The following is a 26531-nucleotide window of genomic DNA, read 5'->3' as shown; positions in this document are numbered from 1 at the left end:
AATATCAGCGTAGTGAAAAGAAATTGTCGATCATCCCGTCAATCGTCGATATACGATCCGATCACCAATCGACCCAAGCCTACAGTAATTGGAAACTCAATTGGCGCTGTATGTGGTGCAGTAAGCGTGAACAGCACCACAAACCCCTGGGATGGGTTCAGTACTACAGCAGCCCTCTTCACTACCCAAACTCCCACTTCTATACGTCGTTACCTGTATTCTTCATGCTTTACTTCTTACGTCTGCATATAGTTTTGTTATTCTGGAATAGAGACTCTGCAGTTTTGTTAAAAAGCAAGTCATAACAAAAACAGAAATACAAAGATTTCCTCTTATGTGCAGTGAACTCCAATTTGAACCCTCTTTACAAGTTTTATCACTCAGTTCCTCATATAGTTTTAGTTCGCTAATATTGAAAGGTTGTCTAGTGCATCATAGGTCAGATTCGTGGAATGGTGCATAAGCTGCTCTTGGGCTCTATTAGATGTCATATCTATAAATTGTCTCATTCAAAAAATGTCTCCAGGCAAAAAAATATCTGACTTACCAGATGACATGTGGGTGTTGTTTCTCTTTTCGCAATAAATCTATGTAAACATTAAATGTTCACCCACAAATGGGTGATGCAATCTTTTCATTGATCTTTGTGTGGGTAAGATCAAATTCATGCCGTGGTCAAAAATGCTGGGCTTTTATGAAATTCTTGATGGATATCTTGCAGCTTCAGTTTATAAAACTGCTACATGGTAGAATACATAGACTTGTCTTGATTAACATGCATATAATCTGCTCTATTGGGAACCCACAGTTGCATCTGTGCAGGCAACAGAGTACAAAGCCAGCTTTTTAAAAATCATTTTACCCCTTCTTGTTCCGAAAACCCCACAGGCAATGAATACGTTATCTGTTGCCCTGGGTCATTTTTGGTTTTACAGGGTTGCTGAGATTATTTGCTAATCTTCAGCTGTAACTGCACTACAACTTCCCTTGCAATAAATTAATCTAGTTTTAATTTGTTAAAACCTTTATTCAATTAAATAACAAAACAAATTCATAATTGATCAATGCCAAATAGTCAATTTGTCTAAGATGCTACAGTTAATATTAATCTTCCACACTTAAATATTTATCCCAAAGATTATATAAAGGAGGAAGTACAGTTTTGGTTATGCCACATTGCAATACACCAGAAAATTGTTTTACCTCACTGGAGCATTAACTGACAACTGCCAGCAAACACCCTGATGACTAATAGGCACTAAATTTATAATCTTAACATTTTATCTGAAGGGTGATGTGTCTGTGGTATTACTCAGAATATTGCTTTTTCATTGCATAACAAACTTAACTACTGGAGTCGTGCTGCTGATATTCAATATAGTCATTTATCCAGCAAAAATTCCTCAAACATTTGCTGCTTCCATGATCTCAAATGTGTGGATTTAACACTTTTTTCTGTTCTAATATCAATATAGATGCAATACATTAGAGTTTTGGAATGTTCGAACAAAACTAGCAATTTTAAGACATTACCTTGGGTTCTTGAAACTTGTGATGGGTATTTGTTGACACTTAATATACTGAATGATTAACCAATTAATTGATCAAAATAATTAAGAAAGTAATTTATAATTAAAACAATCAATAGTTGCAGCCTTCTTTTGAAGCTTCTTAAAACCTTTCCTCCAGTAGACATAACGGTAAACAGCATGGATTTTTCTGCATTACCCATTATTCTGTTTAAATGCCCTTATTCAACCTTAAAAACACTGCACCACTCTGCCTTAAAGCAGGAGTTTTCAAGCCTATTCATATTGTGGATCCCAGAAACATGAGTTTCGCATAACAACATAATTAAAAATGTTATCCCATCGACTTGTAAAGTCGATGATCTAATCATTATGTTGACATGCATTGACGGAAGGAAATTGGAATTGAATGAACCCCTCAACATTTAGTGCTTTAAACTGTTGCTAGCAAAAGAACTTTCAGACATTTCACAATATACTGATGCATATCAACATCATCAAGGGTTAGGTTTGATTTTGTTTCTCTAAGGATTGCTAAAGATGTATACATTAACCCAAACTGTAATGAAAGACCAAACCAAGTTGTGAGAATCCATCAGTTAGCAAACACTCTGTAAATTATAACCATTTTATTTAAAAAATATATGTTTTGAGGGGAAAATGTTTTTTTTTTTTCAGTTTGGCACATCTTATCCACTATACAGATATGAAATTGTACATATTACAATACAAAAGGAAAATGGGAAGAGAAAAAGCATTCATTTTGCACAAAGAGGTTGGGTAAGAGAGAGGGGATTGGTTCACTTGTTTTTTTTTTTCGTTTTTTTTTATTTTTAGGCAGGGTGGGGACCAGGGCTAAAGAGTGACAAGAGGAAACAAAAACAGTTTACAAAGAGCCAGAGTGCAAAGGGATGCATATTTCTACAAATTTTGTGGATTTTCAGTCACTTAGTACAACTGTAGTCTTAAACAGTGAAATGTCAAATGATTGACAGAACTTCATAGGAATTCCACATACATCCCCGTTCTTGGTGTTATCAAAAAAGAGGTCTCACCATCATGTTTGCTGAATGACATTAAGAAATATTCAACTCAATTTGACTTTTGAACATGCAAGACAGATTAGAAGGGCAGTAGTAAAAGCAGTGCGAAGCTGGAAGAAAACAAAATTAGAAACAAAGTGGAGATGCTTGACTTTGGAAATCAGTATGATCATTGTATGTAATGTTTGTCATTGAATTCAAATGTGAAGTGTAATAATTTTTGGTTTACACAAACACTTTCGTAGAAGTTGTTGTAGGCATCCTATGACCATGTGCACAGAGACATTGACACAAGCATTCATTTAGAAGGTTGAAGCCAAATTTCCACAGCCTCAATAGACAAATGGCACTTCCTGGCGACCTCTAGGGGGCACCAGCCAACGAAATCCATCCTAATTGCTCAAAGCCAGATATCTCGTTTCCAGGTGCTGTGCTATCAGAAGCGTCTTTCTCTCTTAATCACTGACTTGGTAAAACATACCCAAAAGTTGAACTGCCGACAAAATGCCACATTCTATTTTCCAGTGTTAAGAATAAAAAAGAAAAAATACATTTTGATTTCCAGTGTTAAGAATTTTTCTTGATCTTGTTGTACTGGTCAAGCATCGGATGGCTCATCAGTTTACTTGTAATGGAATAGTTGCTGCCGTGTGATCAGTGTGCATTTCATGCCCGAGGTGCTGTCAGTCAATATTTATCATTTCATTCTCCACTACCTTTACTTGGCCAGAAAGATTGGTTGGTTGGTTTTAATAAACCAAGACATTATCCCATCGTTTCCCCTCTCCATCGTCCCATCAATTCCTCTCAATCCCTCTCTCTTTCACCCTGCCCCCACCACCAAACTGAACACAAAGAAGTGCGGAGCTGCGGCAGCAGCTTTAGTCTGATGCTAATGCACATCCTCTCCCTGCTGCATACAAATGTGTCCTGACCCAGGCTGGCTGTTTGCTTATCACTGGATCTCCATTTGCTTTCAGGCTATTGACCGCAGTTTAACTTGACACTTGTGACTGCTAACCAAGGAACTGTTATAATATGTATTATTCACTGCAATCCCATTTTTAATACTGTAAATGACAACCCGGTATCCCTAACAAGAACAATGTCTTAAAGTAAAAGGTTCGGTGATGTTTTTATGTGGTACAGAGGGTGATTCTACTGGAACTATTTTTGAGTGGCTGAACAAGCTCAATGTTGCTGGATCACTGGTGTGGGTGACAGAATATTAGATTATTTTTGCCTTGCCTTAATTGGTTCAATCTTGAGCCTGTCAGTCCTGATTAGTGTGTAAGCAGTAAAGAGCCGGGGCTACTGGGGAACAGTTTTATTTTCAGAATGAAATGTTCTCCTATCTGGCATTTGCACTGGTCATTACCCTTTCACTTGCTACCCTCACACCTCACACTAGCTCGTCTGTATATTGATCCTATAATAGCAAATCAGCAAACTGTACTTACTAGGTTAAGCTGTTGGAAATATTATGGTCACAGTGTGCATGGCGTTTGGGGGCTAGAGAATCCGTGTACAGGTCGTTGTACATTTAAAGGTTTAATAATTTTGTTCTTGATGTCCAAGATGACGAAGACATCCATGTGTTTATGCTAAGCAGTGCAGTATATTGTAGATTAACCACAGATGAACGATGCTTAGTGTTTCCCACAGGTTGAGAATTTATTTGTGGTAATTAGCCCTCGTGGGCGGGAGCTCCAACATCCAACAAGCTGCAAAACAGCATTGCATTGATGAGCCAACGTTTGATTAAAGAGGTCATGTTTCCAATATATGTATATAATTGAACATAAATTCACCATTTTACTGGCAGTCTTTTCAATCAGTACACACTTGTTGTTGCATTTTCACACAGAAGAAATTTTGGAAAAAATCCAAATTTAAACAAACAAATTCCCTTTTGGCTAAGAAATGCTGTTTTTTTTGGGGTGGGGGGGCTGCCCACATAAATTCTGTAAACAGGAAACATTGAGAGGCCTTTGATCTGATGGAAGATTATAGAATTGGCTAATTGACTCATGTCTGATTTGGTAAATGTAATAACATTTGTGTATACTGAATATAATTTCAGGGTTATTTTCTCCTCAAGAGGATTTATTTTTATTTGTGACATAACAATAATGACATATTTCGGTTATAATTCAGTATTTGAGTTTGGTCTTAGTGGCTTTTAATGTATGATAGTTCCTTTTAAAACAATTAAACTGTAAAACAAAAACATTCTGATATTTGATCCAATTAATTTGCCCCAGTGATTGTGTGATTGGCTTACAGTGCCCACGGTGCAGTTAGAAACATGATTTCAAATATTTACTTTTTAAACGAAATAAGACATAAATCACATTTCTCCACTTAATGTATTCCGTTAGCAGAGGGCCATTTGGCTAAGTATTTTCTCTGTGCTGCAGAATATAGAGACAATGTGGAGACAAATCTCACAGTTTACAATTTTCTTGTTTAAAATGATTGCCCCTGCCTGATATGAACAACCTTGCATTCATAGAAAAATAAATTTGTGACTATCTCTACATCGTCCCTAAACTGTCAGGTTCAACCTCTGTCATTGTAGCATTCAACATTTCTCACGTATTCTCAAATCTCACTTGTAGAAATTATGCTTTTTACATAAACTGGAAAAAAGAAATAAAAAAAGCAAACCCTGTATCATCTGAAATGGTCAAATGGCAAACCATATGCTCTAGGAATAAATAAGAGTTCATACTTCACACTCTTTGTAAGGCAGTTGCTGACACTTGCACTGCCCATAGCCGTTTATGATCACGAGTGCCCCTTCTTCATGGCTGGGCTCATACTCATTATAGGGTACCTGTGTAGCTAGGTCTGCCATAGGCTGCCGCTGCTGGGTCCTCATCTGTCTGCGGTTCTGAATAGCCGAACAGTGGCGTATCCGGCGCAGGGTGGGAGGGCAGCACTTCCGTGAAATATACACAACGAAAATGATGAAAAAGAATGAAAATAGAAGGGCCATAGTTCCAATGATAACCCTATGAGTCATTACAGTGTTGTCCATTGCAGAGAAGTCCTCTGTTACAGCTGCCTCTTCAAATGTTGCGGTAGTTGCTTGAGCAGTACGTGGTGTTGTTGTGGTTGTTGTGGTAGTGACTGTGGTAAAGCTCCCAAAATCCTCTGCATAGTCCTGCGTAGGGGTCGGCTGCATAATTCCAAACAACGAGCTTGTGATCTCTGCAGTAATGGTAGCGTCTGTGGTTGTACTAATGGTCTGAACAACCGGCGCTGAAAAATTCTGGCAAAGCTGGAATCCATAAACGGCATCGAGTATCTCCTCGCCTTGGGCGTATTCAGGATTGTGGCAGAGAATGGAATGTTCCCACCTTCCCTTAAAGGTGCTTAGCCAAGTGGCCAGAGAGCAAATCCTTTTGGTACATTCCCAATAGTTGCTGGACAGCCCAATGGTGCCCAGAGATTGCCACATATCCATGACTTGGGGATCCAGGCTGCTCAGTTTGTTGTTATCCAGCAGCAAAATCTTTAAATTTGGCAGCGTTTGAAACACATCAGATGTCAGGACACGAATTTCATTTCCTGTGAGGTCCAACTTCTCTAAAGTGGTCCAGGTCCACTCCATGCCACATGTTAAGTTACTGATTTTATTCCACTGCAGATAAAGAAACTGGAGGGCCACAAGGCGAGGGAAATGGGCCAAGTTGATCTTGGTCAGCTGATTGTGCTCCAAGTGGAGCTCTTTAAGCTTAATGAGCCCAGCAAATCCATTCCGGGCCAGGCTCCGGAGACGGTTGCTGCTCAGGCCCAGATATTCCAGGCTGCGGCAGTCCCAGAATGCCCGAACAGGTGTGGTGCGAAGTAAATTGGAGCGAAGGTGAAGTATCTGGAGCTTCCTCAGTCCATGAAACAGTTCTGGTTCCAACGCAGTCATCTGATTGAAGGACAGGTCCAGTATCTGGAGGTTGATGAGGTGGATGAAGGTTGTGTTGGGCAACTTGGTGATACGATTGGAGCTCAGATTGAGGTCCTTCAGCTTGTAGAGCCCTTGAAAGGCATCCTCTTGTACTGTCGTAATCTGGTTGTGGTCTAGATGTAGCCAGGTGAGCTGGCTGAAGCCATAGAACTGATCAGGGCTGAGCTCAGTGATGCTATTGTGGCGTAGCGACAACCCCAGGGCCCCCTTGTCCACACCATCTGGGGGCGCCTGAAGCCCCTGGGTGTCGCAGTAGAACTGCAGGTCCTCACAGCGGCATTTTTGAGGGCAGGTCGTGCACGATGCAGGAGGCAGCAGGCACACTAGGAGCATGCTGATCACACACAGACACAGAGCCGCTGGTGCAGGTCCCACCAATGGCCACCTTGAATGGAAACCTGGGTGGGTTCAAAGATAACAAAATGAACTGTGGGGCGGGAAAGCTCATCTCTGCAGAGCACTTATTACTTATTCATGGTGACGATTGTGCTTTTTGTGTGTGCTCTCGTTCTTTCCCATACAAACACTCATTTACATATTTTACATTGTCAACTTTCACAGTGTACATAAACATGATTTCTTTGAGCTTAGGTTTAATGGAGATGTAATTTACTTAAGCATTTAATGATCAATTACATACATGAGCTAGACTTTGTTTCCACACCCTTGCTATTTATATTTAGCCTATTTTTTGTACAGATTTTATGCTCTGTCATTTGGCTTAAATACTGATTTTCTGCTGATTACTGTCATTCATCAACTATTGCGTATGTTTTTTCCTTTTTTTAGCAGCTCAAATATGCTTTGGTCCTTTTGAATTCTTAGTTTTTTTTCTTAAGTCTTCTTCATCACTTACTGCTACACAGTACAAACGGTATTTAAAATGCATATATTCCCAACGCGTATGTTGGCGAAGAAGGAAAAAATGAAGGACAATTGCAGTAAATAGACTCGGCTGAAGAGCTTTTAGTCCTTAGCCTGCCTCGCTCTTACTTGTATTCCCTATTCATGTCCAGACCTGCCATATAAAGGGACTAACTTACCCATTCTTTTGTGCACATCGGAGGCTGCATTCAACTGTCCTTTTCCGCAGACTCTTGGAGCAACCAGATGGAAGAAAAATCCAAAGGGAAAAAACCCTTTTGAGTAAGCACAAAAGGAATCAGCCTCTTTGGAAATAAAGCAATTCTTAGCCCACCCAATTGAAACAAAATATGAAATTCCATGTCCCAAGATGATGTTTATTCCGGTTATCTTGCTTAGAGTCCTTTTTAAAATCCAAGCTCAAAGAAAGGGTTGAATCTTGTCCTTCATCCCACGAATCCTCCTGAAATAAATATTTATATATTTTTTTTTAAGTTGATCAGTTGCATCCAGAGCGACTCCGGTGAACAGACCCCCCCTCCTCTCCTTTTTTTCTTTTTCTTTTTTTTACCCTTTTGTTTCCCTTCCACCGCAATGATGTCAGCTCAGATGGTTAATTGAAGATCAAGCGTTCCTCTTTCATGGCTGTGGTCTTCCAACCCTAACTTGTTGATGGCAGCCAGAGATCCTGCTTTCTGAAGCCGGCTCAGCCTCAGCATAGCCTCTGCAGAGCTGTGAGCGGAGCCCTCGTCTGCTAGCTGAGACGCAGGGAGAGAGAAAAAAGCAGAGCGGGGAGTCAGGGATGTTATTCTGTGCTTTTTGTTGCAGCCACTCACTGCTACAGAGTGGTGGCAGCCTGGCGTCGATCATCACTACTGTTTCTCTCTCTCTTTTTCTCTCCCACACTCACAAACACCCTCTCACTCTCTTGCTCAGTCACTTGCTCTCTGCCTCATACGCACTGCTTGTGCACCTCAGTCTTCCTCCACCTCCCTCTTGCATCCCCACTTCCCTCCCACTGGCTCGTCACCATCAGAATATTGATATCTTGAACGTGTTGCGGCAGCTTGCTGTTGAAATTAAACACAGCTGTAAATCTCCGCCTCGCCTTGCCGTTGTTCTGCATGCGCTATGTATGGACGTACACCAGAGACATACGCAAAATATATAAAATACACAAAGCTCAATAGAGTTTGTAACATGTGGCTCTTGACAACATAAACATGTGCACGGGTGAGCAAAGATGTGCTGCATTCCCATATCTCTGTATTGCAATGCTTACATAGGACGTCTGGCTTTTATTCATAATTTACATACCCTGAGTGCAGTGCTGGCATGCGATGTATGGCCAGCTGCTCTGAAGTTAAATTAAGCTAGCTTTTAACACGTAATAGACGAGACCGGATACTTGCTTGATGATGTGAACCACAAGGTGATATCAAAGAAAATGCTGCAAAAATGTTTTTGATGTTTGTTTTTTTTTACATTTAGCAAATGGATTTTATTTGTGGTTTTGTTTAAAGACGGCTACATTTCAGCACCATTTAAAGTGATAAACAGAATGAGATGTCTCATTCAGTGCATGAATATGCTGACTTTTTCTTAATTATTTAATGTGGGTGGAGAAAGGGTGTGAGGGTAATTTCAATGAACTAGATCTGATGCAGCCAAAGACTAGATACAAGAGACGATATGAAGCACAGATGCTCTTAACTTTGGTACTTAAACACCCTCTGTTTTCACTTAAGAATCTTTAATTTAAACTTAACATCAGATTGCTTAAGCCCATCACTTTATACTTGTATATTACTTTGATTACCTTTAATGTATTTGATATGGATTTTAAGTCATGTTGCAACTGTTACAGGCAATAAATTGTACTTGATGAAAGCAAATACTTACATTTCCACTGAGTGCTTTGGCAGCAGACAATAGTGAGAGTAACAACACATTTTCTATCATTCAAATTTGAAGTTGTGTGTTACTAAATGTATACTTCCTAATGAATTTAATTTCATAACTCTCAGGTCTTAAGACAAACATGCATCTGGCTGTGAATTTCCAGGTCACTTGACTAGCATGCTGCTGTCATTCTCCACATTTATTGTGGTAGACTTCATCTCCCGCTGGGACTTGTATGCGAGCGTGGAAAACATGAGGGGAAAAAACTATTAAATCTCATGGGGCACGATTGGTATTCCCTCTTATTTGATGTATGCTAGCTTCCCAGTTGGAATTCCAGATGATTCAAGAAAAAAAAAAAAAATTATAAATGGACGTTCAATTAAGCGAACTTGCTGACATATCACAAAATATCCAAGAACTCTGTGATCATTTCACACTTGGAGCATAATTTATTTCCATTGGATTTTTTCCATAATCCAGTGGACTAGTGGTTTTGTAGAAAAGGGATGTTCCTAAATCTGTCCTAAAGGAGATGGATAGAGACTCACTTGAGTATCATAAAAGATGCCGCAGAGAAACTGCCTCCATAATAAGCACCTGAAGAAGTGCTTTAGAACCCTCTGGCGTGGAAATGAAATATAGGATAGGCGTGAATAAAATAGGATTGAGAGAGTAGGGGCAGAGCCGACTAAAGCCCTACCATAGCACTGCATCCAACCAGCACAAAATCACAGGGGATTAGTGCCGTTGGAGCTCCCTGGCCCCTAACTCTGTACACAACCCCCCAATGGGCAAAGGGCAGTGGGGGATGGGGCAGGTCAATGCCACCACCCTCCATGGTGTTATGTCGCAGTTGATTTGAGCATTATAAAGGGGATGAGCAGCCCAGAGTCCAACTGGTTCTTTGCCTTTTCTCCGTTGCCCTTTCCTGTTCATCTAATTTTGCTCTAATTTTATTATTCACCAGTATCTGTCTATCTATCTGTCTCTCACCCTCTCTTTCTCTCTCTCTCCATCCTCCCTGAAAGTTTTAGGTTTTCCACATTTCGCTTGAGCAGTTTACAGAATGTGACTGAACATCTCTCTGCTCTCAGTGGGGACCAGTAGTTAGGGCTTTGACTGCTGCGTAATGCTTAGCTGTGAGACTACTGCCAATGGTGTTGCCATGTGTAGTAAATCGTAACCTTTTAATCAACACACATTTTTCATTTAGTAAGAGAAAAATGCTCCCGTGGGGAAGAGATTAGAGTATTATATTCAGTGTTACTTGACATTAGTAGTGCTCACGGCCATTAACCTTTTTACAGCTGATTTTTATTTATGAACGAACAATAGACCTGGCGTAGTGTTGATGGAGAGTTTTTTGAAAATGTTTCCATGATTGTCGGCAACCTTTTCCCAAACACGGTCAAAGGGCTTTTGTTTAGCAGCAGTGTTGGGAAATCCACTCTTTCACTCACTCAAGTCAAGCTGCTCCTTGCTTTGCTGAGAATAGTGTTTCCAAGGTTTCTACAGTTGTTACTGATATTGGCCTATGAAGCCCAAAACACAGTAGTGTAGGTGATATTGAGCTAGAAGAATAGCTTCTTACAACAGAAAAGGATTTTGGCAACAGTGACTTAAAATGAATGGAAAGCACCAAAACAAACCTAGAATAAGAATTAGTAATTAAAATAAGGGAATCTCAGAGCTCGGTATCCATCTCATTAGGAAACTAGAGCCTGCATCACAGGTTGCCTTTATTGGTTTAGTGTAACATATTGTACAATGTGGTGGCAGGAAGGCTCAGACAGCCTCTTTTGATCCTTGCATAAATAGAAATTTGAATTTAAATGCAACAGCAGCAATTATGAGGGTGTGGTGCCCATGAATCATAGATATGTAGAGATGTAAATCAGCGTTTTTTTTAACCCAAAGCAGCTGTGCCTTTTACTGATGCACGCTTTAAGTGTGCGTGTATTATTAATTGAAACTGTTGGCCGCTGTTTGTTTGTGTTCTTTGTGTTTCACTCACAATGCGATCAGTTAGGAATGATTCCAGTGTTTTAACAAAGGGCGATGGGGCTACTCTGACAGCTGGTCTACCACAATGGTTTACAATAAATAAAAGGATCAGAATGGATATCTATTTATGGGATTATTCATTTAACAACTAACCAAAAATTCTTGTATCTGTACCCCCAGCATCTAACAGCATAATATATTGACCTCAAGCAGAAATTCTTGAAACAGTCTCTTTTTTTACACCTGACATACAATTTTCAAATGTTCACTGCAGTTGATTGCAAAATAACACAAATATGACCACAAATTGCGGTTCCTTTTAGAGAAACTACAACAAATCCTGTGATTTCTAAAGATTATTTTTTTGGGGGCTTTTATGCTTTTAATGGAGAGAGACAGTGATAGTAATGAAAGGGGGGCGAGAGAGGGAATGACATGCGGCAAAGGGCCACAGGTCGGATTCAAATCCTGGGCCGCTGCAGTAAGAACTCAGCCTTAGTACATGGGGCGCCCGCTCTATCAGGTGAGCTACCAGGGCTACCCCAACAAATCCTCTAATTTTTAGCAGCAAACACAAAAGAAATGCTGAATGACGTTAAAAAAACAAACATTTTTCGGTTGTCCAACTACCCTAGTAGTCTAAAAAAGTTAAACTAAAAGAGAGAACACAATAAAGAGGAAGTAAAGCAAATCCAAGAGATACATGACTTGAAACTATGAACATTCTTTTTAACTGTAAATTGTGAAGCTACATTATGTCTGCAGAATTGTTCCTGTAAATTGAATCTGATCTTTAGGGTCATCTCAATGTATGCTATATAAGCATCCACGACAAATATTTTGGAAAGTAGTTGTAACTGCACCATACGACTCACTAATTCCTCTCCCATGTTCATGTTTCAGGCTGGAAGGAAGGACAGGAGTGATGCTCTGAACACAGCCATCGACAGGATGACAAAGAAGACCAGAGACCTTCGCAGACAGGTTCGTTTTCTCTGTTTTTCTCTTTGTTTTTCCATTGTGTCTTCATCTTGCACATAACCTGCTCACTGAGCCTGAACTGTAAATAAATAAATAGATGAATAAATAAATATTTGTTAAACATACTGTCAAATTACGTTTACTGTTTTTTAACCGTGCGAAATGTTATTGAATCTTGCTAGCATAACATTAGATTTCTGGCTGGTATCTGAGCCAAAAGGTTCTATGAGCTGAGCGGACTAGAAATATCTCTTGTTGCCAAGTCGTATCTAAGGTCCATCCTATTTACCGGAGTAGTGAACAAAGTTTCTATTGCACAAGATCTTTATAGGATAATAGTAATTTTCCAGGTATTAGAACACCCCCAGGGTTACCAGGAAAACAGAGTAAATGCATTGTGGAAACACTTTAGGTTTTGGTTGCAAAAAGCATGAAAATATAAATTAAGTTTTCATTTTTTTTCTTTGGCAAGCGACCATGGTATAAGCGGGATAATGCCCTTCGAGGTGTCCATTATTAATGGACGACGTGGAGGCCAGAACCATCCGACGCACGGGCATTATCCCGTACATATATATCATATTTTATCTGTAGTTTGGCTAATATAGTTGATAAGCTATGATCTTAGGCTCAGGCTGGTGTCTGTCTTGAATATGGAGGGAGGGTGTACTATGTAGTCAGGTCAACAAGCTGCACTGTGCATATGCACAGGGGGATAGATTATTTTAACAGTGCCTTTTCTTTTTTCTTTTATTCCTCACTTCACAGCTGCGTAAAGCTGTAATGGACCATGTCTCTGACTCTTTCCTGGAGACCAATGTTCCCCTCCTGGTCCTGATTGAAGCTGCCAAGAACGGCAACGAGAAAGAAGTCAAGGAATATGCACAGGTGTTCCGTGAGCACGCCAACAAGCTGATCGAGGTAATGTAGGATTTTGAATGCTTTCAGAGCCAAAACCTGATGTGACCCAAATACAGAACATTCATATTTTCCCTGTCCATCCCATCGGTTATGGACATTTTAGCTTAGCTTCTCTGTTCCCTCTCTGTGACTCTGTTCTCAGATATCCCCTTGTGATACAATTTTAGGATTACAGCGCCTCAGAAAACAGCAATCTGTGATCTTTTTTCCCTAATGAAAACAAAGACGTAAAGATTTAAATTCTTTTCTGTGATTGTTGTCTTTGTCTTTCACTGTGTGTGTGTGTGTGTGTGTGTGTGTGTGTGTGTGTGTGTGTCTCACACACACACACACACACTTTGTAAATAGAAGGTGATGCTGATTCTAATCTGATGCTGTGATGCTGATTCTAATCTGATGCTGTGATGTTATAGTGAGCAGACAAGCAGAACATTGCTGTGTGGTCATAGCAACAGATCAAATTTTTTAGCAGAACCAAAGGAGTGAAATAACCACAACTCAAGGATAAGTGCTACCTCTGGGAAACTGTTGTCCTTGCCACAACAGATTGATATACTACTTGTTGTTGGCCAGCTCCACATGTGTGCTTTAGTGATACTTAACAAAGATGAATATCTTAATGTCTTAAAAAGGGGCCTAGTCAGTGGGCAACCTCCGGGTCTGAAAAGTGAAGCCAATGCAGAAGTGCCTTAAACTTGCATTCTCTGTAATAGCCAGCAGGGGGCGACTCCTCTGGTTGTATAAAGAAGTCTGATTGTATAGAAGTCTATGAGAAAATGAGCCTACTTCTCACTTGATTTATTACCTCAGTAAACATCGTAAACATGAGTTTATGGTCTCAATCACTATTTTCAAGTCTTCTTCAATCCAGTATGATATTCATTTAGTAAATTATGGTCCCATTCAGAGTCAAATAGACATTAAAAGAAGGGGTATGCTTTAGAGCATGGCTACCTTGTGATTGACAGGTCGCTACCACGGCGTTGTCCTGTCTGGGAGTTATCTGTGTTTTCGTCTTGGAACTTTAACCCTTTCACAGTGTGTTTTCAGCTCATGAAAGTTAATTGTAACATTTTGGTGGCGTAAAAAATGTCTTATTCAGCATTAGGTTGTACTTCTCGTGTCACTTCTGGTTGCAAAAAAACAAGATGGCAGTTTATGGGCCTAGTGCATCCTGCTTCTTACCCTTCTCTGTGGTTGGTCTCATATCTGAAGAGAGGTGCTTGTTTTGGGAATGACAGTGCTGTATACATAGCAACAAGAATACAGATGCAAGGGGGATGGCAAGCGAAGCAGAAGCATGAGCGATCCTCAGTAGTGGTATTTCCTTCAATTTCTTGAATGTCTGTGTCAGAGCATCATATGCTGACATTTGAAAGTGACATCTTCCCATGGGCAGATGACCATTAGTGTAGCTGGATCGGTTGGGAAGTATGAGCATTCTCTGGGGAAACTGCTGAGGCATCTGAGGGAAAAGGGGACCACACTGGGGAGCAGACCCCGAAGGCCTGAGTGTCAGAAGTGGCATTAAAGCATGACATTGGTGGACTCCCCTAATGCTTAAGAAAATTACTCCTGTTACATGTGAATGTCAAGAAGTAGAAAGGGCATTTTTTTAAGTTGTTAACCGAAGTTGCGTGTGATTGAGTTCATCTTACAATGAACTTGAATTAATAAGCATTTAATAGGCAGTGTTGTGTGTTGTCATATTAAAGCATATATGATGAATGCCCTAAAGGGTTTTATAGCTGCGCAAGTGACAAATGGAATAAACTGTACTCAATAACCAATTAAAGGTCAACAATGAAATGTATATATGTCTTTAAGCCAAAATATTTGTATTAACTGGCTAATCTCCATTTCTGTAAAGTGGAGCTAAACTGCTAGCTACGTCTAATTCTTACTAAAATATCCATCAGAAAGAGTATCTTTTGTCACACACACAAATTAGGAATGGTAGTTACATATCCGAGGATCACCACATGAAAAGCATATGAGCGCTGTGCTGTGTCATTAGAATTGGCCAGACTTGAATTCTGATATTTAAATATGATACATAAAAATGTTTTGTTGGCTCAGTTAATTTGTAACTAAAACTAGGAGAGAAAAAAATATTATTTCAGGGCAATTGTGTTGTAAACACCAGTCACTTGAATGCAATCAAATCAAGACAACAGATCACGGTATGAGCACAGATTATAAAATAATCCTCCACATAATGCTGATGGTTACGTTTTAAGCACTGGGCAAACTTGGTTAAGTCCAAATCTACCTGGTAGCTCAGTTTAGTTGGGACTACAGGAGCAGGAGTCTTGTATTACACTTTGCAAGTGCAGTAACACATTGTACTGCAAACAGTGCTCTGCAGAGTTAAAAAATCATGAAGGAATCTGCATTCTTTTGTTTGTTTTTCATTTGAAAGCACGTGTTCCCCCTTGGATAAGAAGTCAAAGTCAAATCACACATCTCTGTGCTGCATTAAGGCACATCTTATGAACATATTCTAAAGACACTTCAAGATAATGAAAGAAAGGTATGTTGTTCAGATGCTGAGTGCCTTATAGAGGCTCATCCAAGAGCAATGTAGAGACAGGAGAAGATACAACCAGGCGGTGAGTCATTCATGCTGCAGTAAATTGAGGCAAAGATGCGTTGAGTGTAGTGATGATGTCAGCAGCAAATTGACAAATGCATTTGATCAGTAACTAATATAGTAGTACTAATTACTTGGAAATTATATTTTATTGTTTGTAATGAAATATGCAGAAGATACATGCCATAGTGACTTTGTTGCAGCTAAGCATTGCAATGTTTTCAAGAGCAGCCGGTGTTGCATTTCATCATTTTAGATGAACTGCTTTCTTTTTTTTTCACAAGCTGATGTAATTGCCAAAGTACAAAGTTGAGCATTGAACCATTTTTTGGGAATAACATTTCTGTAACATTTCAGTCGTCTGGGCAATAGGTAAGTCACAGTAGGACTCTTGGTCTTCACCTCTGACTGAAATGCTTGACATTTCCCTGCGAATGCTTTGTGTAAAGTGGGTATCGAACGGTACTGTAAGTTGCTCTAAAAAAGAGCCTCTGCCAAACACTGTAGATGTAAATGAATGGAGTTACAATGTCTAGAGCGAGGCGTTACAAAATGTTAGGTTATTTATCACATAAGGCATAAATATGTTGTAAATGCAATATGTCCCCTATTCAGAGGTCGGAACAGCAAAGTGCCACCAATCTCAGGCTGTGTTTGGATGACATGAGTTGTGTACGTGTAGGCTGCCTTAAGGCCAAATGGTCCATTAGTTTACACACATTTGTTTGACTGCAACATTATGACTGACCCATATTCATTTGTAGGCCCCTTTAAGCAGCTCTTCTACCCTGGTTTATCAAAACATCATGCTTTTGAAACCTAGTATTTATATCATTTACTAAAGCATAATTACAGGTTTTACTTTATGGGTTTCATTTACTTGAAGTGTCAGATCCTGCTTATACACTTTGTGTAAGCTATCAAACAACAGCCTGTAATTGTATGATGACAAAGTTCACTTCATCTCTCAGTTAATTAAATCAAGATTATTTGACCTGACAACACACATTGCCACCGCTGTAGCCCTTTAGCCCATGAAGTGTTATTCCACATTGCATTCATAATCTATTCTCTTTGTTCCTAATGTTATTAGGCTGTATTCAAATGTAGTCACATCTGAAAGGAAACTATGGCAATAAATGTTCGTAGTGCCATTTGTCACCAAATGTTTTTTTGTACCATATTACTAGGCATTTTTAAGTAGTGAAATTCATCATCATAAGAGCAGGAGTAGAAATAGACTGAGCTTAGTGTTATTGCCTGGGTGCTCAGGACGATGTGGAGATTTTAGCACAGAGTTAGCAGAGGAAGAACGTAGCCTAGAAAAACAGCTGAATATATATATGTATGTATATATATATATATATATATATATATATATATATATATATATATATACATACATACAGCATCTGTAATGTCCTCATGTAATATCTTCTTTGAGGCTCTCGACCAGGCAAAGGGATGGTAGTGACATTAGATAGGGGGGTTGCATTACGTTATTTAGATCAGTTGATGTTTGTTTTGAGTGCACATTCTGTTTTGATTATGAGCTCTGGAGTGAGAAGCCACTGTAAGTCATTGAGAATTGCAACATGACAAGTGAAGATGCAGAGATGCCTCCATTGAGGTGTGACCAGTGATCCAATGGAATAGTGTAATCAGCAGTGGAAATTGCCAGAATGGGGGAAACCCTCCCCTGGATTTTTTATTTTGTACACTGTGCCAAAAGCTTATTTTTAGAAGCGGAAAAACACCCTAATATAATAAGATGTTTTTACATTTCTTTATTTAATTGTCTGACAAATAAATAAATAATAAGCTGTCAGTTTTTAAGAATGACTTAACTTTTATCAAGTTTCCAACCTTTGTATTATTTAGAGAGCTACTAAAAAAGAAATACACCTACAGATGTTTACCTCTGATTTTATTTAATGCAATGATGACATTGCATATTCAGCTTCCAACACACATTCTCCTCTTTCCCCCTCCTCTCCTCCTCTCCTCCTGTCCTCTCTCCTCTCCTGGCAGCCAAGGGGGAAATATTTACGATCTGGTATCTAACCCTGTTTGGCTTCACTTCCTTCAGCGTTCTGTCTGCATTTTCTCAGCATTTCACTTCTCTGTTCATTAAGACGGACACATATAATTTTGCATGATATTCGTGACAAGCTGTGATTCATTGAACCTGCTTTTTATTGCATAATATTGGAATAATGAGATGGTAGTGATACACGTGTTTGTTATCTCATTTATTTAAGTCTACACAACATCCATCATGTTATACGTAGACCACACACACACACACACAGCATTTTCTACTAAGCACTGAAAGGTACTTAAAGAGATGGTGTGGTAAAAACGGTACACCGTGATAAAGCCGTAAGGATCAAGTTTATAGGAATGTCCTTCCTTTGTGTATCTGCCTAGACAGCATAATTAAATCACTGGTCCTTACTCATTTCAAGTGATTTGAAATGTTCATGGTCATTGAATGAAATGCACAGGATAGGTTTGTATAACTTTGTAGCCTGATAAAGGAAAGAAATTAAGAATTAAAAGCGGTGCATTATGATAATTGTTTGCACAGACTGACTCCCCTGACACTTGAAACGGTATGGTTTACACTGTAAACCATACCGGTTTGCTATGCTGTAAACTTTACAGCGTAGCAAGTGCAATGGCATTACATGACTTTAGGGCAGAATGTTCTTGTTTGGCTTCCCCCACAGCCTCTTTATGCTGAAATGGCTGCTTTCCCAGTGGTGTCATGGCGAGAGGGAGAGAAAGCTTATGTGAAAGATCATGAAAGTGAAAACACGGGTCTCTCCATGAAGTGCCAGTTTTCTTTTCTTTACACAACCGCTCTCTCAACCTTCCGCCTGGGTTCCTGAATTCTCTCCCTGTGGTTCCCGCATGTGTTTGCATAGTGATGTAGGATATTTATATCAATGTTTCAGTGCTTCACCAGCGCAGTGGAATAAGAGCTTCTCATCAGCAAAAATTGCTCAGGAATTTCGAGGCGGGGGTGGGCATCTTCTTGTAGAATTGACGGGAATGAGGAGGAGAAGAGGATCTTTCACACTCTCATTCGCTCTGCCACTCTTGCAGCTAGTGGTGCATTGCACTACCAGTGCTTTAATGGAATTTCTTTCCTTCTTATTTTCATAGATATGCCCCACATTTCTATCCTTTTTATAATATCATTTTATCTACCAGCTTCAGTGTGGAGATCCCAGACCCCAGTAGGGCGAACATGAGCGATCAGAAGATCACACAGGTTGAAAATAAACCTTCTCCTTTCTTATTTTGTAGAGAAAATAATTACAAATATTAACATAAATACGCAAGCTGTGCATTATAAACATTAATTTGATCGAACGCAACTCTCTGCTTTAGCTTTGCTCCAATCCAACTTATATAGTTGTGTGTGTTATGATCATAACTGACAGTTCTGTTTTATAATATTATGGTAAAACTACAGTTTTGTTTACAACCTATGTGACAGTCACGCTGCTTATGTTGCTGCATGACCCAGATCTCAGTAAATCCATTTAAAATGAGTAAAATATGACAGATTGATGGCTGAAACTATGAAAATAAGAGCCAGGTTGTTAAAGAACAAACCCTTTCAGTCTTTGTTCCTGCTGTAGTGCAATCAGGAGATGTTTTTGCCTTTTGTAATTGATTATGTTTCAGCACATTTTCTGTCCATTGGATAATCCCACTTTGGCTCAGTTCCTCACATCCCAGGCATTCTGTTTCAGCATTGTTGCCAGCGTATCCCAACCAACAAATGGGAATATTCAAAGTCTCTGACCTAAATTTCTGTGAATATGAGTAGATGCATAATGTGGCTCTGGAAGATGCTAGAATATTTAGAAATAATTGTGCGAGAGCATGATTTGTTGGGTCAATACAAGAAAATATACTCACAAACCATAAATGTTGGCAGACGCGTGGAAGGCTTGCTGAGGTCAGCACTCCAGTTCTCACTCGTTTTTTGAAAGTGCCAGGAATATGTGCCTCTCTGATCCAGGAGCGTAATGGCAATCTGGCAGCCTCATGATTTAGTCACAAAATAAGCACGTCTTTTAGTCACCAGCTACGACTTTTACAGCATTTACGTTTGGATAAATTTCCTATTTTTTGGGAAACAAATGCAAAACTTGTATTTTTATCTATTCATTCAGCTGCATAGCTTTTGTTTTTCCCTCTTGCTTCTCCCTTTTCCCCCCTCTGTGCTATCATATTGTATCATTTTAGCAGCTTTATAAATTAATCCTCAGCAGTGGGTTTGTATTCCACAGGGATTGATTGTATTGCAGAGCTGCTCTATTTCTGATAGATAAATTCATTATGGTAGCCTGGGTTAGGGATTCTTCTCTAAGTTTAATTATGCTGTCTTTGTTTCTCTCAAAATAAGACTGTTTCAGAGTCCCTGTCTGTGGCTAACAAGTAGATTTATGTGTTTTCTGTTTAGGTGGCCAACCTGGCATGCTCCATCTCCAACAATGAAGAGGGAGTGAAGCTGGTCCGCATGGCTGCATCTCAACTGGAAGCTCTTTGCCCCCAGGTACCTGGCTGTTTTGCCCCCAACTTCCGCCCAGCTCATTGATTGTGCACCTCTTTGAGAGGCTTCCACGCTGTCTTTTAATACTAGCGCTAGGAGTTGCACTAATTGCAGACTATAATTAAAATTGCAGCTCTGATGTTTTTTCCATTTTTGAAAACTTGAGCTGTTCAGGCATACAGTACTTACATGCAGTTAAGTATTTTATTACCAAATTAGAACAGTATTAATGTTCTGCAATTGCGTACACATTATAATTGGGTTATCGAGTTAATTTCTAAATCAGAGTTGGCTCAATGCAAGTTATATACCTAGCTAGCTTTCTTTTTAATCTTTTGAATCAGGTTGGTATGGATACACTTTAGTCTAATTTATTTCAGTGTTGGGATTCTGCATTTGTGCTAAAAGGTGGCGGAGTGAACTTGACACAAAGCTGTGTGTGGGTGTCGTCTTTCTTCTCACAACATATTCATTTTAACAACAATTAAATAGAATGTGGAAAATAGTCACAACATGCCACACAAAACGTGACATAGCCGGTGGTAATTATATTAAGTTGCCAGTGCAGCAACAAGGACATGATCCCCCACTGGCTTCCCACCTAATTTTTATTGTTTGTTTGAACATGCAGCCATGCTAAATGTAACGCTATCAGGAATTGAATTCCAGAAATAGCCCCCGTGCAACCTGTTTACCCCCCCTCCTCTTCTGTACACAAAAGAGGAATAAAATACTGTCAGAGAATAGCTCTCTATAGACCATTTATAATATTCATATGAATTAAATTACAAGAAATTATGCATGATACAAGTGGAGGCGCTGTGTTTACATGGAGCGTCACACTTTGTTAAACTGTGAAACAAATACAATAGATCAAAACAAATGGAAACAACTATAGAACAGTAGAAATATGTTTTATTTATGTGGTCAAGTGATATCTTTTTTTCTGTGCTCATATGCATACAGAAAAAAAATATGCGTATCGATTCACTCACTTTCTGCGCCCCCACCTCACCTCTCTCACCTCCTGTACTGGCCCCTTCGAACACCATTGGGTCTGTAATTGCACATCCCCCTCCCCCATTTCCAAAACTTCCTTCCCTCTTAACAGTTTCGATACATAATTTTTCATATCAAAACTGCAAATGGTTTGATCCAATTCTGTGTATTTGATTTCACACATACTATAGTGGATATTGGGGCTGTCCCGAATACCACCTTCGAAGCTTCGATGAGAAATATTCAAAGCGGCGCAGTAGCATGACATGTACTTTTATATTTTTTTTGTTTTATTTTTTGGGGCTTTTGCCGTTATTTGACAGAGATAGTCATGAAAGGGCTCACCCTTGCATGCATGCATGACATGCAACAAAGGTCTGTCTGTCTCCATCTCAAAAACGAATAATAATTAATGTTGAATATGAATAATCAATTATTTTGTGGGATTATTCCTTATTTCATTGGCTATTTGGGGACTTTTGCATTAATATTACTGAGTTAAATATGAAAAAAAAGAAATTAAATAACAAAGCATTCGAATAGTAATTTGGAGTTTGAATACCATGGTAACGGTCAAAGCTTCGAAGCATTCAGGTCAGCCCTAGTGGATATATAAGGGGCAAGTTGGGTAGAGTAAAGAAAAACATCCATACCTCGAGTCTTGTTGTCCACCTGTCCACCATTGAGCCCATCTCTTCATACCACTTACCATTTTAACTACCAGTCCCTCATCCGTACCCCTGCCAGCTCTCCCCACCACGCTGCCACCTCTCCTTTTAATCTCATCTAATGACTCCCATTCATCCTGAGCTTTGATATCCACAGATGTTTCTTCCCCCAAAACAAGCAGCTATTAGTTTTATTTCAGTCAATCCTTCAAAACACTCAGTGTCTATAATCACTCCCAGGAACGAATTGGCACCATGCTGCAGTCCCAACATTGGGGGTGGGAGACTGGCGGGGGCTTCGCGCAATCAACCTATGCTAATGTTGTGGCTGAGGGCTATGCTGTAATGGAGCTTTAATGGCTGTAATTGGGTGATTACAGGTGATTAATGCAGCGTTGGCCCTTGCTGCCAAGCCTAACAGTAAGGTGGCCCAGGACAATATGGATTTGTTCAAGGAGCAGTGGGAGAAGCAGGTCCGCATCCTCACAGACGCTGTTGATGACATAACATCCATTGATGACTTCCTTTGTGTGTCTGGTGAGTGGTACTCATTTGCATGTCATAGCCATGTAGGGTAAATGTTTCATACTGTTGGAATGATCATTGATTTCAATTTTTTTTTTCAAAAGTGAAAGCAGACAGTGCAGTGATTATTGGTAGACGGGGCTATTGGTCAGTATCAAGATAGATTTGCAGGAAGCACTTATCTGTGGAATTAGTCTTTTCTGATGAGAGCCATATATACGGAGGCTGATTGGCCTCTACAGAGGAAAGCACTGAAGCATCAGCAGCACTACATCTGAAATTGACATCCTGTCACGTGTGTTAAAGCTCACAAATGGTTTGTCGGGCATACCCTTAAAGAGTTCTCGTTAAGCATTAAGCAGAGTGACTTCTCTCACCTCCAGCCAAGGACAGACTGTAATTTACACAGTGGACATTTGCATTTTACAGGCTCGCCATTAATAAGCAGTCTGAGAATTAGTCTTCAGCCCTCCCCATCCTATACTTGAGCCTCCCGACGGCCCTCGTAATTTGAGGACTATGCAAACACAGAATGAAGGCTGAGGATTTCCTGACTATGTGCATTTTGTCATTATTACTCGTATAAACATGTTCTATCTTTGATCAAAGCACGTCTTGGATGAAAAAAAACAAAACGTTTTATGATAAATTTCCTCTTTGCATCCAGGCAAGCTGATGGCATGTTTGAATTAAAGTGTTTGAGCAACACAAAGTATACATCACTAACTGCAACATTGTTTTTGGTCCCCAGAGAACCACATCCTGGAGGATGTGAATAAGTGTGTCATCGCTCTGCAGGAGAAAGATGTTGATGGTTTGGATCGCACTGCTGGGGCTATCCGAGGCCGTGCTGCCAGAGTCGTCCATGTGGTCACTTCTGAGATGGACAATTATGAACCTGGAATCTACACAGAGAAGGTGTTGGAGGCCACCAAGCTCCTCACTGACCAAGGTATCACATCCACTAAATTATGTAACGAGCCAAAGAATAGACTGCATTTACATACACTTAAATAATTTCAGTATAACAGAGTATTCAGATAATTACAACCGTCATAACTCAGATTTAGACACACCAGGATTATTTCTTTTTTAATTATTGTAGCGTGTTTTGCCTTAGTCTAAGTTGTTCTATTGTTTTAAATCTGCACAAGAAAGTTCATGAATACATTTAAAAGGGAGACGCTATGCTTTACATTCATGTAACTATATACAGATTATGAAACTAGAATACAATGGGCCCTCCAAGGATATCATGTTTTTGCCCAGTGTGATGAGAAAGAGGGTCCAACATTTCTACCTGTTGTCTTATCTACCTATAGTCCCTGCTCCGACCCGGCATTAACATGCGTCTTGGATGATCCGATCACAATCGGACATCTTTAAGTACGTCTGTTCACACCTGACATTAGAATGCGTCTCTGCATTCGTCTTGAGTGACCACTTGTGATCGGATCCCTCTTTCCTGCTCTATATGCAAATAAACACGTAGTAAACACAAGGCTAATACAGCAGACGTTGCAACGTAATATTTCAGGAATGTCTGTAGTAATTTCCTACATATTCGTAAATTTTGGTTCACATTATTAACATAAAAATATAAGGATTCTGTCTACCGGCGGTCCCCGGGGACCTCCGTGCCGCCAACACCGCTGCCTTTGCCAGGTAACAGCGGGGTAAAGAGCTTCAGAGAGACGGGAATGAGCGAGCGGGTGGGCATACTTCCCATGTCTAAGCTTCACTCAAGTCTTTTCATGTCAGGAATATGATTTATTTTATTATCATTTTATAGTTTCCAGTGAGATATTCACAAGTTTATATGGTGACTTTGCTGTTGTAAACATTACTGTTACTGCTCTAGAAACAACATTTAGCCAAGTTATATTTAAAAATATATGTATAGCTAATATGCACACTTCAATACTTGTTTATTTATCGCAAGTCATATTGTCACTGCAGTATTGAACAATGTCATTGCACATTGCAGATTTTCCTCATATCGTGCAGACCTAGTCTAATCTGATAGAGAGATATGTAGCCTATAGATGGATAGATGTATTTTAATAAAGTACAGTTGTAACGACTAAAATACAGTAGTGCACAGAAGCCGTTTCCATGCCGCGAATCTCACGTCTGTCAATGCGTCTTGAGTGCGTTCACACCTGAACTTAGAGCTGTCCACTTGTGATCGGATCACTCAGGAGGCACGTTAATACCAGGTCTGAACAAGGCCCTAGTGTCTCTGTCAGTAAGTGGGCATGGTGAACATACCCAACCCTCCTTGAGGTTTTGCTAATTGTTGATTGCTCATTATGAATTCAGCATGTTTCAAATTAGCTGAACCCATCTATCTTGGGATGAGTGTGGCACTGTGTCCACTTTATGCCCGATGCAGTGATTTGTGTTATAGCCAGAGCCACATTCAGATCTGTCAACTCAGTTATTTCTCAGAAGTCTTCTCCTAAAGAGCTTTTTGTCTTCCCTGTGAATGCTATTTCGGGTTTGAATGTTTTTGGCATTTACAAAAGCAAAACATTTTTCAGATACCTCCAGAATTGGCTTGGAAAGAGCAATTTTGTTTCTGATTCAGATATTCTGTTTAGTGAAGAAGAGGCTTGCTTTCTGCCCCTCCTGTATTTATTATGAATGCTGCATTGTGAGATCCAACCACAGGCTCTGACTCAACTGGCACTACTGATCCGCACAGCCACCACTGTTCAGTTGTCAGATAGCCCCGAATATCTTAACCCGAGTTATATCACAGAAGTTGTTTTTGTCCATATTCTGTGCTATATCATTATCAGCCAGTATGTGTGAGCTGTGTTAGCTTCCATCACGAGCAAGCTAACAAGATGGCAGGACGATTTGTTGGTTGTCAGATTTGGAAACGGCTGGGTCCTCTTGAGGGTGGGCCCATTAAAAATCAGGAAATGCAGGCTGTAGCTCAAGTTGGATTTCTTCTGTGGCTGAGCTGTGCAGACATAGACTGTCGTGAGACTTTATGTCAGATTTTCTCGCATCTGCTCCACAATAAAGTGATGGAATTCAGGTTCAAGCTCAACAGAGTTGCTCTTTAATGTAGAATTCCTGCTCTGACATGCACTGTCAACTGTGTGATAAATATAGGCAAGTATTTGTGCATGTAGCCAGGTGAGAATTTGAAGTTTTTCCAAAGGTATACTTGGGTCAAGTGACTTGTATCTAAAGAATATCAAAAGAAAAAAAAATGCTGTCTGACTCAAAGTCATAAAAATAACTGGTAATTATATGTAACTGTCTGAGTATGTCTTGAGCATTTATTAAGAATCCTAGTTACAAAAAGCTAATTACAATGACTAATCCAAAGTATGTCTGTATTTCACAACACTCTAGTAATATAAGCAGCAATCTTTGTCTTAATTAGATGGCTGACTGAGTACAAAATATTGAACGCAGTAAAACAAATCACAAGTGTCTACTAGGGATGTGACGGTGAGGAAATTTCCCCACAGGTTAATAAACTTGCGACAACACCGGTGTTCCCGATTACACCAGACATTTTACAAGAAAAGATGACGCTTAATATGTGTAGAGATTTGCGATTTCGGACGAAGCCATTTACTTTCAGTTTGTAGTGTCCGTCGTCCGACTATGTATTGATAACATGGCGCTGATACGCGGAAATGAACTAAATGGGTCTTATTTCTGTTTAAAAAAAAAAAGCAAAACGATAGTGGGTACGTAATGTAATCGGTGTATGCCCGAGCATCATGTGACACACTACCGCGGCAAGCTTAGGGTCTACAGATATCTATTTGAAAAACATTACGTGTGCTTATGTCGTATATTTTGATGAGTTTGGTAGTGGGATTGTGCCACTGAGGAAAAAAAAGATGTGAATGAAAGTGGGTTGCAGCCCTGGAGTTCATGAAAGACAATGCCTTTTTGCTGCTTCTTGTCTTTGAATGTGAAATGAT

The 26531-nt window shown here is 39.7% G+C and overlaps 2 protein-coding genes across 6 annotated transcripts in view; one reads left to right on the top strand and one right to left on the bottom strand.

Annotated features, from left to right (window-relative positions):
* Positions 1-26531, top strand: part of ctnna1 (catenin (cadherin-associated protein), alpha 1) — a 93469-nt gene that overhangs the window by 35367 nt on the left and 31571 nt on the right. For all 5 annotated transcript variants that reach the window (XM_074648230.1, XM_074648232.1, XM_074648229.1 and 2 more), the window contains exons 8-12: positions 12219-12299; positions 13065-13217; positions 20294-20386; positions 22431-22587; positions 23327-23527. In XM_074648230.1, the coding sequence (XP_074504331.1) occupies positions 12219-12299; positions 13065-13217; positions 20294-20386; positions 22431-22587; positions 23327-23527 (685 nt within the window). The remainder of the gene's footprint in view (positions 1-12218; positions 12300-13064; positions 13218-20293; positions 20387-22430; positions 22588-23326; positions 23528-26531) is intronic.
* lrrtm2 (leucine rich repeat transmembrane neuronal 2) lies at positions 1718-8075 on the bottom strand. The gene is made up of 2 exons (XM_074648215.1): positions 7586-8075; positions 1718-6940 (listed from the first exon to the last, which is right to left on the bottom strand). The coding sequence occupies exons 1-2, from the start codon at positions 7587-7589 to the stop codon at positions 5301-5303; spliced, it is 1644 nt and encodes a 547-aa protein (XP_074504316.1). The 5' UTR covers positions 7590-8075; the 3' UTR covers positions 1718-5300.

This window comes from Sebastes fasciatus, chromosome 10, assembly GCF_043250625.1.
Source record: "Sebastes fasciatus isolate fSebFas1 chromosome 10, fSebFas1.pri, whole genome shotgun sequence".
In the NCBI taxonomy this organism is placed as follows: Eukaryota; Metazoa; Chordata; class Actinopteri; order Perciformes; family Sebastidae; genus Sebastes; species Sebastes fasciatus.
Note: the sequence above shows the minus strand (reverse complement) of the source record. Positions and strands in the feature narration are given on the sequence as shown.